At 28.2% G+C, this 15,464-nt stretch overlaps 2 protein-coding genes across 2 annotated transcripts; both read left to right on the top strand.

Annotated features, from left to right (window-relative positions):
- The first annotated feature begins 1,325 nt into the window (after nt 1-1,325).
- Nucleotides 1,326-4,311, top strand: LOC11419460 (putative glucose-6-phosphate 1-epimerase). The gene is made up of 8 exons (XM_003604078.2): nt 1,326-1,418; nt 1,684-1,758; nt 1,851-1,907; nt 1,988-2,148; nt 3,282-3,422; nt 3,698-3,800; nt 3,893-3,992; nt 4,097-4,311. The coding sequence occupies exons 1-8, from the start codon at nt 1,326-1,328 to the stop codon at nt 4,309-4,311; spliced, it is 945 nt and encodes a 314-aa protein (XP_003604126.2).
- Nucleotides 4,312-10,813: 6,502 nt separating this feature from the next.
- On the top strand, nt 10,814-14,446 carry LOC11429318 (4-coumarate--CoA ligase 1). The gene is made up of 5 exons (XM_003604079.4): nt 10,814-11,458; nt 11,752-12,424; nt 13,256-13,469; nt 13,569-13,674; nt 14,200-14,446. The coding sequence occupies exons 1-5, from the start codon at nt 10,937-10,939 to the stop codon at nt 14,317-14,319; spliced, it is 1,635 nt and encodes a 544-aa protein (XP_003604127.1). The 5' UTR covers nt 10,814-10,936; the 3' UTR covers nt 14,320-14,446.
- Nucleotides 14,447-15,464: the final 1,018 nt, after the last annotated feature.

Below are 15,464 nucleotides of genomic sequence, written 5' to 3' on the forward strand. Positions count from 1 at the left end.
AGGAATGTTTGATTGGTCTTACAAAACTGGGATGGAATCAAAGATATACACAACTTAATTAGACTTTCAATATTTTCCTTTTCAACCTACACACTAACTAAACCACATCATTACAAAAAATTTGAACAATGTATTGACCACCATCGTAGAGAGATATCAAAGTAAAACACAATAACCACAAATCAAAACATAATATCAAGACAAAAATGTGCTTACTTTTACCGGACTTATTGCTATTAGAGTTAAATAAATTTTTAGTTCCAATAAATATATCATATTTAGTTTTTAATCCCTCTAATTTTTCTTTCAAAAGAATGGTCCTTCAAATATTTTCTATAAGCATTTTTTGTCCCTGATTTTAAGTCAACTTATATGTATCCTTCAATTTTTCTAGAGTTTTTGCATGCGTATTTAGAATTTATAAGAAACTTTCCAATAAAAATATTTTATTGTCACAAATTTATAAATTTTCAATTGTCACAAACTTAAAAATTCATATTTTATTCATCCGTCATTTAAAAATTTAAACTTTTTCATGAGACATTTCTATAATGTATTAAACATTACTTCAAAAAACAATTCAATATTACAAAGGATACACATGAGTTGACCTAAAAACATGGACCAAAACTATTAACTTTTAAAGGACGACAATTTGAATTAATTTTTTAGAAGGATTAAAAACAAAATATGATGTATTTATTGAGACCAAAAACTTATTTCACTTTTATATATATATATATATATATATATATATATATATGTATATGAAGAGAAATCACTATTCACATTGCGATCAAAACTTTATAAACATATAAACAGATGCTTCATTTACTTTCTAACGATATTGTCATATGTTATTTTCAATTTTTATGTGTAAAGATATTTGGTTAGGAATTTTATAAGTTTGATAAGGAAAGATGAAAGTTAACAAGAAAAAAATTCACTTCCGAAAAAACTAAATACAATACTTGACATGTTTTAGAATTTGTGGAAATATTCAAATTTTTTAAAATAAATCTTAAAACACTTCGATAAAGTGTCTTATATAATATAAATATTTTATGAGTGGATAATAGATCTTAAATTATGAAGAAATTAAATTAAACAAAAAATATTTATAAGCTTGAATTAGCATTTAATTTTGATACATAGTATATTGTATATTTGAAGGTCTGCATGCCCCAACAAATTTAAAAGAATAAAGAAATATACTCTCTCTCTCTTAACAAGTTATAGCCTTTGTATATATAGTTTATAATTGTTCATTGATGGAAGAAAGAGCATTCCATTCTCATTGTTTGAGAGAAGGAGAGAAAAGAGAGATGTCACGAGAAACGATGTACGTGAAACACTGTATGGGCGTTAATGGGTTAGAGAAGATCATTCTTAGAGAAAATCGTGGCTTCTCTGCTGAGGTATTATTTTCATTTTCCGATTCAAAATTAATATTCAAAATTATCTTTTTTCAATTATTCTTTAATCATCTCATTTTCTATTTCGATGTATTTTCACAATTCATGCATGAATTGATTACATCTCTATCTAATTTTCTATTTAAGATCCACAAATACATCATATCATTTTTTCTCGTCGAAATTTGGAAAGACGTAGTTGTTATCATCATTATAAAAAAAAAAAAAAAAAAAACTTAATTGTATATAAGAATGGTTTCATTTTCAGGTGTATCTATACGGGGGACAAGTTACATCTTGGAAGAACGAACGTGGAGAAGAATTGTTATTTGTTAGTAGTAAGGTAACCAGCTACATTATCCTACTCATGCCTGAAAAGGAAGTTAAAAAAACAAATCAATATAATTGTTTTGACATGAATAATAATAAATGCAGGCTAATTTTACTCCTCCAAGATCTTTACGCGGAGGCATTCCAATATGTTTTCCTCAAGTACGTGTATCATCTTATAGAGCTTGTATGTTTTTGTTTATTGTTTTTTCTTTAAGTACTTTATATCCATCCATATGCAGTTCTCAAATTTTGGTACTCTTGAACATCATGGATTTGCAAGGAACAAGTTGTGGATCTTAGATCCTAATCCTCCTCCCTTTCCAACAAATAGCAACAGTAGAGCTTTCGTTGATTTGGTTCTCAAAAACTCTGAAGATGATACAAAGAATTGGCCTCACAGGTATTTTATTTATATATATATATATATATAACTTAACACTCTTTTTTAAGAACCAACATCAAAATGATTGGTAGACATCTTGAAAGTCAATTTCAATCCAAATTTTCAACCTAGAAAGAAGCTCAGTGATCTCTGAAAATTCCCCCACACAAAGCATGCCGAGGTTCACCTTCTATCGAGCCATTGATGTTCACATTCACCCAACAACTACTGATCACTGGGGATTTCGAGAAAACTGTCTTGATCTCATTAAAATTTTGTCGCTTCGGCAAGATTAAGAAGAATTCAAGATAAACATATCCTTAAAAAACATCATACATAACCTTCATCTTGGTGGAATGTAAAGTTGGCCTAGCATGCATTACTAAAACAAAGACCGTTACGAGCCAGCTAAATAACATGAAAAATGTGAACCATTCTAACAAGTAATAATTTTCGAGTCTTAGGAGTAGTACAACAATTAAGCATCACATAAATAAACAATCTTAAGCGAGAGAAGAGGGAAGGACGACTCCAACAACTTTATTTCTCAAGAAACACATTATGATGAAGAATGACACTAGGGATAACACTGCTTTTACTCTATGATACAAATTGATTGAAATATTCAACACATTCACCAAAGGACACCCCAACCAATTATCCATGCCATTAGACATATGTTTCTTAATTCGTGTCTTTGTTGCAAAAACCTGCTTCTTCTGCAAAGAATTGCCCATTACCCTGAACTAAACCCAAACTTACAAGATAAATACAAAATAGATGTCTCACTTATATGGTGAACTGATCTTAAAGAAAGGCCACCCTTATCAAATGGAAGGCATATATAAAAATACGGAAGAAATAGACAAGCATGTCCTGAATAATAGATCGAACAAGTTGAACTATGATAAAATTTCTAGATATCAAGTTTTCCAATAGCTTGAAAATGAGATGTCTTCGGTGCATTTTTTAAAATAGGGCAACCAAGATAAGTAAGTGGAATATCACTTGTACTAAAATCCAACAAAGCAACAATGTGAGCCATCTTGGAGGGTGAAAACCTGCATAGAACTTGCTTAACATAATATTCCATTTCTATTGCACTTGTGTTTTATATGAGTTTAGCCTGAGTTTATCGTTATTTCTTACAGATATGAGTTTCGCCTAAGGATAGCTTTGGGGCCTACAGGAGATTTGATGCTGACATCCCGAATTCGAAATACAAATAAAGATGGAAAATCTTTTACCTTCACATTTGCCTATCATACATACCTCTATGTTACCGATATCAGGTTTTGTGTGCCATATACATATTTTTTGTTCGTAAATCAATATCAAATATATTGTTGCAATCTCAATGATAGAATATTTAAATAACATTTTAATCAATTGACTTATGAAATTATTCTTGCTTTGTTCTCACTTAAATATGTTTTTACATTTATTATTAAAGTACATACTATCTAATGTTATTGAAGCACATATTTGAGTATTGCTATTTGCTCTTAAGATTTTTGAACTGGATCATTTGTCAGTAGAAGCTAAATTTCACCTTACTTATGTTCAGTGAAGTTCGAATAGAAGGACTAGAGACATTGGATTATCTAGATAGCTTGAAGAATAGAGAAAGATTCACAGAACAAGGAGATGCTATTACATTCGAGGGTGAAGTGAGTATATGTTATCAATTGAGCAATTTCTTGTGTTTTATTGATTCAAATATGAAACTCTTAAAAAAAGTTTTGTTTATTTGATGATGAAGGTGGACAAAGTGTACTTAAGCACACCCACAAAAATTGCTATAATTGACCATGAAAGAAAGAGAACTTTTGAAATACGAAAAGATGGGCTTCCTGATGCTGGTTAGTAGTTTATATATATATATATATATATATCACTACATAAAATATGTTTGTTTGTTATTATTATAATATACTAATAGGAATTTATGTATGTATGTATGTAGTTGTATGGAACCCATGGGACAAGAAATCAAAGATCATATCTGATTTGGGAGATGATGAGTACAAACATATGTTGTGTGTCCAACCTGCTTGTGTAGAAAAAGCAATTACTCTCAAACCTGGTGAAGAGTGGAAAGGAAGACAAGAAATATCTGCAGTTCCTTCAAGTTATTGTAGTGGTCAACTTGATCCACGAAAAGTACTATTTCATCATTAGGAACTTTTGTTGCATCAATGGTGATGTCTTCCCCAATATTGCTTCAAGTTCATCATTAACAAAAATATCTATATCATTTTAGCCTTTAGTGTGTTCAACTTCTTGAGAAAAGAACTTGATTGATTATTGTATATTTGCACAACCTTTCCACTAGGGGATAGAACACCGCGCTCTTGCATACATATATCATCTTTAAATTTGAAATATGCATCACAACCAGTGTCTTGAAACTATTCTTTAACTTGCGTAAAATTTTTTTATAGAAAATTTTGTGTTTTATACATTGAAAATAAACATATAAAACGACTTTCTTTTATTTATAATTACCTTATTTAAAATCCATAAACAATTTTCTTAGGACACTTGTATAAGCCCCTCTTCTTAAAAGTTAGGAAATATTTCTTGTATCATCTTTTCTTCTTTATTTTACTAACCTATTTCATATTTTGTAGATAACATTTATTGCTTTTATTTACATTTTATTCTACATATGCATGGTCATTGAGTGAGACTGTTTTAACTTGGTAAGGGAGCAAGTGAGTTGATCTTGATGTTTGGGTGTGTGTGTGTGTGTGTGTGTGTGTTGTGTGTGTGTGTATATATATATATATATAAGGGTTAATTAAGTTTTTGGTCCTTATAAATATCTGCAGTTTTGTTTTTAGTCCCAATGAAAATAAATCACATTTTTTAGTCCCTAAAAAATTTTCCGTTAGTGTTTTTAGTCCCTGTTAAATTAAAATTTGTTTAATTATGCTTAAAATTTTAAATTTTTTTAATGATTTTTTACATACTTGTTTAAAACATTATAAAAGGTTCCGCTACAATAAATTAGCTCAAAATTTTATTTTTAGGTCCAAATTTTCGTTAGTTTTATCTTGAATTTTTGGCGTTTTAAAAAAATTATATTTAATTCATTACATGTTAAAAAATTCTAATTTTTTATAAAAGAGATTATTATAATGTTCTTAACATGTCTGTTAAAAATCATTTAAAAATATAAAAGTTTAAGCATAATTAAACAAATTTCAATTTAATAGGGACCAACACATACTTTTAGTCCTTGTAAAATTAAAATTTGCTTAATTGTGCTTAAACTTTTAAATTTGTAACATATTTTTCACATACTTACTTAGAATATTATACAAAGTTCCTCCGCAAAAAAGTAACTTAAAATTTTATTATTAGGTCCAAATTTTCATTAATATAATTTTGAAATTTTGGCTTTTAGAAAAATTCATATTTAATTCATTACATGTTAAAAAACTAATTTTTTTTTTTTTTTATAAAAGAGTGTGTTACATGTTAAAAAATTATGTTGTGAGAAAGAGCTAGACTACTACAACATAAAGAACCAATAAAGTCATAATAGTACTTTATCAAAAATATTTTATTTAAATTTTAATTAAAATTTTCATACGTTTTAGATTTTTTTTTCTGGATCAAAAGCAATGGAAAATGTTACGAGGAAACAAGACATCCTAACTAAGTTGACACTCTAAGATCACCTCCCTCGTCTGCCACCATGCTCATAAATTTTAAAAAAAAAATCAAAAACTGTAAAAAGAAAGCAGAAAAACAAAATAAAACCCGAGACCTAAGGAAAATGGTAATTAAGATCAAGCCCAACCCGATCTTTAAAAAATCCTGACAAATAAAAGCGGGTAAAACATCTCACCAGAAACATAATCTCCGATCTATGATTCCGATAAAAATCAAGAAATGCAGTTCGAAATAATAAAATCATATATCAAACCAATTTAATTACTTTCATTTCATATTTCTTTTTCTCTTGATAATAAAACCAACCGAGTCAATCTTTGTTGATATAATACTAGTCATAGATAATATTTTATTAATTTTAGTAGAATGTCTTTTATCAAATAAAATTTATCAATAGTAGAATATAACGTCTTTTTATTAAGCAATTTGTTTAAATATTGTTTTAGGCATAAGGTGATTGCCTTGATAGTCTTACCCTTGGGTCGGCACTTCAAGTCGTTGGGTAAGCATGTAAAAAGTGTGACAAATGTAACAATTCAATTTGGTTCAATTTTACAGTCAAATAAATGTTCAAACTGACCTAATTGACACTGATTTGGTTTGGTTTGGTTGTGTTTTTAGTATTTTCTAAAGTGGGATCAGATCAAACTAAAAGTTTGGTTTGGTTAATTGGTTCGTTTGAAATAAATATATTTTCTTTCTTTATTCTTAAATAGAAAAAGTGTCACTATTTTTTGCTTTGTCAATATTTTCCTTCTACTACCATCTTTATTCTTAAATAAAACCTATTAAAAAATTAAAATATAACTAATCCATGAAGGTAAAAAAAAGATACAAATTTAAAATTGACCATACGAAACACCATCTGCATAAGTGGATATAGCAATATATCAATTTTATATGACACTTGCTAATTTTAATAACTCCGTCAACAAAGTATATGAAATACAAGTTCAACTTACTTATCAAAATCATTATGTTCCAAAACGGTAGCTAGACTAAAAAAAATTGCTTCCCTCTAATTCAGCAAGAATTCAATCAACAACTCCAATTTTTTATTCACCAAAAATAGAAGAGTTAAATATATTTTTGATTTTTTTATAAATATTCAAAATTTATTATTTAGTCTCTGTAAAAAAAAAAAAAATTGATAAATCATATTTATTCATAACCTCTTCCATTTCAGCGATTGCAAATTTCACTTTTATAAACAACAATAAACAAAGTGAAAAAAAATTATATGACATGTTAAATAAAACAAAAAATATATAAAAGTATCACCGGAAATTTTTAAAAATGAAATAAAACTAATACAAAAAATTTCAGATTTTTCTGAGAATATGAAAAAATTTAAAGATGAAAAATGGGTCAAAACGATATAATTTTGAATTTTGAGGGCGGAATCTCATTAGATGTCCCCTTTAGGAGAGTCTTGATCCTTGAATTTTTTTTCTTCTGATTATATGGGAAAGTTTTGGAGCAATCTGATCAAGTAACTTTAAAACAGGATTTTCGACACAACTAACAACGACCTAAAATAGAAGGGTGGAAGTTAGGAAGATTAATATGACCCTTAAATTGCCTATCCATGTTACAAATAAGTCGTAATTTGTGTTGATACAGTTCAGATTCTATAATCTGAACTGTTTTCCCTTGAATAATGGTGTTTAAGGGGTGTTCGAATTATATAATTCGAAAAAGCAAGAAATGTGTCCTATTTTTTAGGGTGTTCGGATTATAAAATCCAAATTGGTGAAAAACTCAATTTTTCACCCCAAAATTAGGGGAAAACTCAATTTGGATTATATGATTGAACTCTCGTGGGCATTTTCGTAGGAAAAAAAGGGTTTACAAGAAATGAGTAGGCTGAAAAAAATAATAGTCTAATAGTAAAATGTGTAACTGTCTTAGGTACCGTTTGGTCAGACTTTTTTTCGGTTTAAAAGCTACTTTAAAACAAAGTAAAAATAAAGCTCTTTAAGGAAAAAATTAAAGCTGTTTGGTTTCTTTATTATTTTTTTTAGTTCTAAAGTTATTGTTAAGTTAAAAGTTCTTTGGCAAACTATTGTACAAAACATTGAATTTATTATTTTTTTGTTGTTGGTGTCCAGAGTTCGTACCCGCGACCTTGCATATATTTATATGTTGTCTATATCAACTGAGCTAAGCTAGAGAATAGTTTTTTTTTCTTCCAATTATACTGTATAATAAATTTTGTTATAAGAATATCATATTTTTGGTGTCATTTAAAAAGTTAAGAATTTATATTATATGGTATTATATTTGTTACATCGTTGGTGTCATTGAAAAAGATATGCTTAGTTTTTTTAATAAGAAAAAGATTTGCATAGTTTGTTACAATATAAATGTGTAAAGTATATATAAGTATAATTTTTTTAGGCATCTAACTTGTACTTTTAATTAAAATCAAAATTTATAAAAATAATAATTGTACGCATTACGCAACACTAAAAAAGTTATACGCATTAGCGTAACAAAAAAAACAAACATACGGACATAAAATATTACTCTAAACGCTAATGTGTGTGTATATTTGTGAGGCTGAAGAAAGAGAATAAAAATATTTGGTGTCACTCAATGACAGCATGAATAAAAATATTTGTGAGGTTGTAATAATTAAACGATATTAAAATGAAATATATAAGTGATAAAAAGATAATAAAACTCCTTCAAAAATAAATAATAAAATTAAACTGATCCTCCTTTAAAAAAATTATATGGACCAGTTAAAAAAAATGGAAGGCAAAAACAAATTGAAAAATAAAAGAAAAGGTTGCCTGCGTGAGTAGAAGAGAGGTGCTTGTAAAATAAATTACGGAGAAGTAGCATTCAACAACTTTTTGTTAAAGCTCATTCCATTCAATTTCATGCATTCTAAAAAAAAATACTTTTTTTCGAAGGTACTTTATTGATATTGTGTTTGACCTAACTTCTCCTTAAAAATGTAGAGAATCTAAAAAGAAAAAAAAAAAAAAAAAAGGTCAAACGATACCTTAATATTGATTCACTGGTTTGTTGAATCTCAAAATAAAAAACCAAGAACGAAATCAAACCAATTAAGTTTGGTGCGACTAATTTTTTATTTAATTTGGTTTGGTTTTTCGATTTCATTGGTATTATCTGTACCACTTACACTTCAAGCGACAACGTTAGAAGTTTTACGTTGAATAGATGAACTATTATACTCTCACCCCAAATAAACTAGTATACTAGCAAAGTCCAAATAGAACCAAATCATATAACTTCCTCTAATAAAAACAAACCATATAACTTGCATCTTTGTTTTATTTTTTATCCATTTAACGTACATTTTTTTCTTCTTATTTATGTGTTTTAGAATATTCATTATGTTGCCAGTAACTATCAGATTTGAGAAAAATGTTATTGTTACATTTAGTTTTCAATGTAACTTTTTTTTTCAAATGCACCATTTAATTTTTGTTGTTGGTCAGATGTACCATTTATTTAATAGAACGCAATCTATGTGTATTTTTTTATGTGCTTTTTGTATGGTTTTTAATTGAACTATTCATAATTTTTTCAAATTCATAAATTTTTTAAAGTTGAATATTCTATGATCTTATGTTTTCAAAATAAACTTTCGTATAATAGAATCTTTAATCAATGTTCTAAAGACACTTTTTAGCATAATCTTAAAAAAAAAAAAAAAAAAAACTGTATTTAATTATAGGAAAAAACTTCTTAGTGTTAATGTTACAATTAATAATAATCATGCCATTTTTTTTAAAGAATAATCATAACATTTTGTATCATCTATAACTCCCTTTTGGTTTTTTTAAAGAATCATCTATAACTCCCTTGTAATCGGTTTTTCCCCTTTTTTTCCTATCATATTCTCAAATCTTCAACTTAAATTCCTTATTCCCTTTTTATTTCATTTTTTTTCCCTTTCTTTTCATTATGAACAATGGTATCGTTACAATGCTTTGATTTTTTTGGATGCAAACTAGTTGATGAATCCAATTATCATACGAAAATTAATAGGTTCTCTCTTCCAAAGGTATGTGATTCTATTCGATATGTCATTAAAAGAATGATTTCTTTCTATTTTCCATCAAACATTCTTTTGAGATGAGATAAAGAAATCCTCAAAGTGGAAGCAGAGACCCAGTGGACGTTGGAGTCATTAAGGGAAGTATATATGTCCCTCAAATTGGTGACATTGAAGTCACCAATTTAACAAATGCGGAATGAAATGGTTGATCAATATGTCCCTCAAATGATTTAATTGATATTTTTTTATTAATATTTTTTGTGTTTAAACTTTGATCGGATCATAACTCATAGATCGACTTTTTCATAAATGTAAGTAATTTTGAAGTGCATATTGAGCACCCATCAAGAATGATTGCAACCCAGATCATAGCGTGGTAGGTGAAAGGGATAAGATTTCCGTCCAAGTGTGAAAAAGCGACTCATTCTACACCATGAATAATGTAGCCATTGAATTGGTCTTATGGTAGGTAAAAAGAAAAGGAAAAATATTAAAACATAATTATTTGGTCTATACTTTTTTTTTTTTTCTTTTCTGACAAAAGGTCTTTATTTTTTTGAATTTTTTTTTAAAAAATTAGTCTTCATAATTACGTGCAAATAATATCTGATCTACATAAAAAAAAAAAGTCACCAATAATAAAAGAAAAAGTATTTTTCCTTTGATTTTACCCCACTGAATGCCATAAAGATTTAAAAAAAAAAAAAGAATTTTAATTGACAATTTTTGGCATTGATTTTTTAATTAATCAACTTATAAAGTAAAATGTAATTTATTTACCAAACTTAGTTTGATTTTGATCCAACCACTTGTAATTATAGTAGAGAATTAATAAAATTTAAACACAAATCACTCTCACCAACTCCTTTCCTTACCCACCAACTATATTTATTGAATTGTCCATTTTGTCCCTTCACCAACCACGACCACCTTTTAACCAATTTCCATGTGGCTGGCTGGCTACATTCACATCACCTTAGCCATAACAAGTCCTATATTACACAAGTGAAGTTCTTGTTCTTTCTCAAGAGAATAATTGAAATCATCAACAATATTCATTCTCTTTAAGCAAACAATAACATTCTAATGACTATCCAAACAATGGAACAAGAGTTGATTTTCAAGTCTAAGCTTCCTGATATTTACATTCCCAAACACCTTCCTCTTCATTCATATTGCTTTGAAAATCTATCAAAATATGGTTCACGTCCTTGCCTCATCAATGCTCCAACTGCTGAAATTTACACCTACTATGATGTCCAACTCACCGCGCAAAAAGTCGCCTCCGGTCTCAACAAACTTGGCATCCAACAGGGGGATGTCATCATGGTTCTTCTCCCTAATTGCCCGGAATTTGTGTTCGCCTTTCTCGGTGCTTCTTTTCGCGGCGCCATAATGACTGCCGCCAATCCCTTCTTCACTTCAGCTGAGATTGCTAAACAAGCAAAAGCTTCCAATACTAAGTTGCTTGTAACACAAGCTTGTTACTATGACAAAGTTAAGGATTTGGAAAATGTGAAGCTGGTTTTCGTGGATTCTTCCCCGGAGGAGGACAATCACATGCATTTCAGTGAGCTGATTCAGGCTGATCAGAATGAAATGGAAGAGGTAATGTTCATATTGATGCAGTTGATTCCAATTTTCCTAAAGTTACATATTACTTTGTCTAATAGTAATTATTATTATCATATTTGAAAATAAAAATTTAGTCTAAAGTAACAAACATATTACTTTTTTAAATAATACTATGTGAATTACTTTGAAAATATTATTCATATATAAGGTGAGTGGCAAAGTTGATTGTCTAACTGAATACCATATAATAATTGAATAATATATAGTATTGTATATATCTACTAATAATCAATCAATATTCTAACTAATTTCCTTAATTCCAACAGGTAAAAGTGAACATCAAACCCGATGATGTGGTTGCATTGCCATATTCATCTGGAACAACCGGTCTACCTAAAGGTGTTATGCTAACACACAAAGGGTTGGTGACAAGCATAGCACAACAAGTTGATGGAGAAAATCCAAATCTATATTATCACAGTGAAGATGTCATACTATGTGTTCTTCCCATGTTTCATATTTACTCACTCAACTCAGTTTTGCTTTGTGGTTTGAGAGCTAAAGCTTCAATATTATTAATGCCAAAGTTTGACATTAATGCATTTTTTGGCCTTGTTACTAAATACAAAGTCACCATTGCTCCTGTTGTGCCACCAATTGTTTTGGCTATTGCTAAGTCACCTGAACTTGATAAATATGACCTTTCATCCATTAGGGTATTGAAATCTGGTGGGGCCCCACTTGGTAAAGAACTTGAGGATACTGTTAGGGCCAAATTTCCCAAAGCTAAATTGGGACAGGGTTATGGGATGACTGAAGCAGGTCCAGTTTTAACAATGTGTTTATCATTTGCTAAAGAGCCAATAGATGTGAAATCAGGTGCATGTGGAACAGTTGTTAGAAATGCTGAGATGAAGATTGTTGATCCTCAAAATGACTCCTCTTTGCCTAGAAATCAACCTGGTGAAATTTGTATTAGAGGCGACCAAATCATGAAAGGTATCAATGAATATTCTTTATTATTCAGATTTTAATTTATATTTAAATTATATAAAGTGTGAATATTCAGTGATCATTGTTGTTATTCGTTTATTAAAAAAGAGAAATAATAAGTCAATACATGATTGTTGTACTACGTCATAATTTGGTCTTCTCTTTTCAAAGGTTGGTGGCTTGCATTGTGTACCACATTTTTTAAATGATTCTAAATTTTGTGTCAAAGGGTAGGTCAGCCCTTAAGACTATAGTCTTATCTTACTTAGCACACTTTTTTGTCACTAAAGCCAACCAACAATTTTTTAATCAACATGGATTTATAGGTCGTTAAATTTTTTAATCAAAATATATATAGTAAATTTAAAAAAAAAAAAAAAAAACGCTAAATAAAATCAATTTTATTTTAATTCTTTCAGTGCACCGTATATTTATTATTGTTTGTCCTCACCAAACATTGAAAATCGTAGGCAATGAAAATGTTCTTCAAACCTCTACCAACTTTTTTTTTTTATCAAGTCAAATCTATACCTACCTTGGACTAAGGTTGATGAAGACTTGAAGTATATATACGTACTATGTCCAAAGAAGGTGAATCACATTTAGCTTAGGTGTCAAATGATAGTACTCCTTTGTCAAAGCTTAAACATAGAAAAGTCATATATGAAATATGAATCTTGAGAGGATTGCATGCCAACCACACTTTATTTTTTTACGGTTATTTCATAACCACTTTAATATATTAGGATTGTGAAAATATTACCGTGTACAGAAATTAAAAAATATATGATATATTAAAAATGCAACTAAAGACTGATTTGAACATTATTAATATAGGTTATCTAAACAACCCGGAAGCAACGAGGGAAACAATAGACAAGGAAGGTTGGTTGCATACTGGTGACATTGGATTCATTGACGATGATGATGAGTTGTTCATAGTTGATAGACTTAAAGAATTGATTAAATACAAAGGTTTTCAAGTTGCTCCAGCTGAACTTGAAGCCATTATTCTCTCACATCCTCAAATTTCCGATGTCGCTGTCGTCCCGTAAGTGCCTATGCCCTAAAACTAGTTCGATAGAATGTGAAAAAAATTCTCCACATTGTAATAATTAATAAATAAAATGTGTATGGTTGATATTTATAGAATGTTAGATGAAGCAGCTGGTGAGGTGCCAGTAGCATTTGTTGTAAGATCAAATGGAAGTATTGACACAACTGAGGATGACATTAAGAAGTTCGTCTCCAAACAGGTAATTCAACCCAGCCCATTTATAATTAGGGAACTTCCGCGGTACACTCACAAAGTGAGGTGTACCGATACTCCTGTTTCATAATTTTATAAATTAACGATCATTTTTATATAATAAATAACTATTTTTTAATATTTATATTTTATAGAACATTATTTCATAAGAAAAAACATCATTTCATTGTTTATAAGAATTATAGTAATTTTTTTACATATTATCATAAAAAATAATGAATGTTCTCGATTATGAGTGATAAAAATTCAAAAAATAATAATTTTATTTTGTTGACATTTTTGATGAATAAGATTTAGTTATTATAATTATAAATGATAAAAAATAATATTTTTCTTCAAAAAAGAACTTATTTAACTATTAATTTAAAGAGTAGGTGTACCGGTACACTTAAATATATTGGATGTACCATAGAATTTGCCTTATAATTAATAATATTTTATAAAATTTATTTTAAGAATATTTTTTGTTTTGAAACAAATACTAATTAATGTGTGTGTTTGTGGTATGCAGGTTGTGTTTTACAAAAGAATAAACAGAGTATTCTTCATTGATGCCATTCCCAAGTCACCTTCAGGCAAAATATTAAGAAAGGACCTAAGGGCTAAGCTTGCAGCTGGTGTTCCAAATTAATCAATCAGTTCCCATATACCATGTATTTTATTCACAACCTGTTATAAAAATGTATCATATCATTGAGACCGAATGAAATTAGACATGTTTTGTTTAACTAGCTCATAAGTAAGGTTTGATTAAATCACATTGTTAAATATGTTTTTAGTCTTATTTATATGTCAAGTTTTTCTCGTAGTCTCTCTAAAATTTTCCTTAAATTTTTAGTCCCTCAAAATTTTCCCATCTTCACTTTTGGTTCCTCCTTTAAAGTAAAATCATACGTAGAATTCATATTTTTAAATAAAATTTTGCAGGAAAAAATCATAATATTATAATAATTTCTCTCAAAAATAATTAAATTTTTTTAACAAAATATGAATTTAATATGAATTTTTATATTTTTTACGGTTAAAAATTCATATTTAATTTATGTTTTATTAAAAAAAATCTAATTTTTTCTGGGGATATTTTTTACAATATTCGACATATTTATGCACAATTTCATTAAAAAAAAATACAAAAATTAACTTAAAATAGTGATTGAAAATTTTAGAAGGACTAAAAGTTGAAGGAAATTTTTAGAGGAACTAAAACGAAAAGTTAATATATTTATAAGGACAAAAAAATATATTTAACTCTTTTATATATTACTACTATTCATTTAGCTTATTTTTATCGTGGAACTAATCATTCGTATACATTTTTTGACAAGAATCATTCGTATACTTGAATCCTATAAATCAAGAAGAAGAAAAACCATATAATCAAGTGAGCTGGGAATGTATGAACTACAACACTACATAATCTTTTAAAAAGAATGCCGCAACTTTTTAAACAACATAAAAAAATAAAAAATAAAACTAATAGCTAGTTTTTTTTTTTTTTTTTTAATTTTTAAGTGTCTCTTTTGAAGAAATTTTTTGTTCCTATTTAATTGTCACTTTCAAAGTTCAATGCAACATTAAATGTTATTTTACCAATATTATCCTTAGTTATTTATTGCGGAGAGATAAATATATGAAATGAGATATTAAATGAATAAGGTCATTATAGTAAAAGTACAACTTATTGCATCAAAAATAGTAACAATCATTGACTATCTTGGTTTATGTAAAATGTCAAAATGTGACAATTAAAAAGGAACGGAGGTAGTAATAGTTAGT

The sequence above is a fragment of the Medicago truncatula genome, chromosome 4 (genome assembly GCF_003473485.1).
Source record: "Medicago truncatula cultivar Jemalong A17 chromosome 4, MtrunA17r5.0-ANR, whole genome shotgun sequence".
NCBI classification, from domain to species: domain Eukaryota; kingdom Viridiplantae; phylum Streptophyta; class Magnoliopsida; order Fabales; family Fabaceae; genus Medicago; species Medicago truncatula.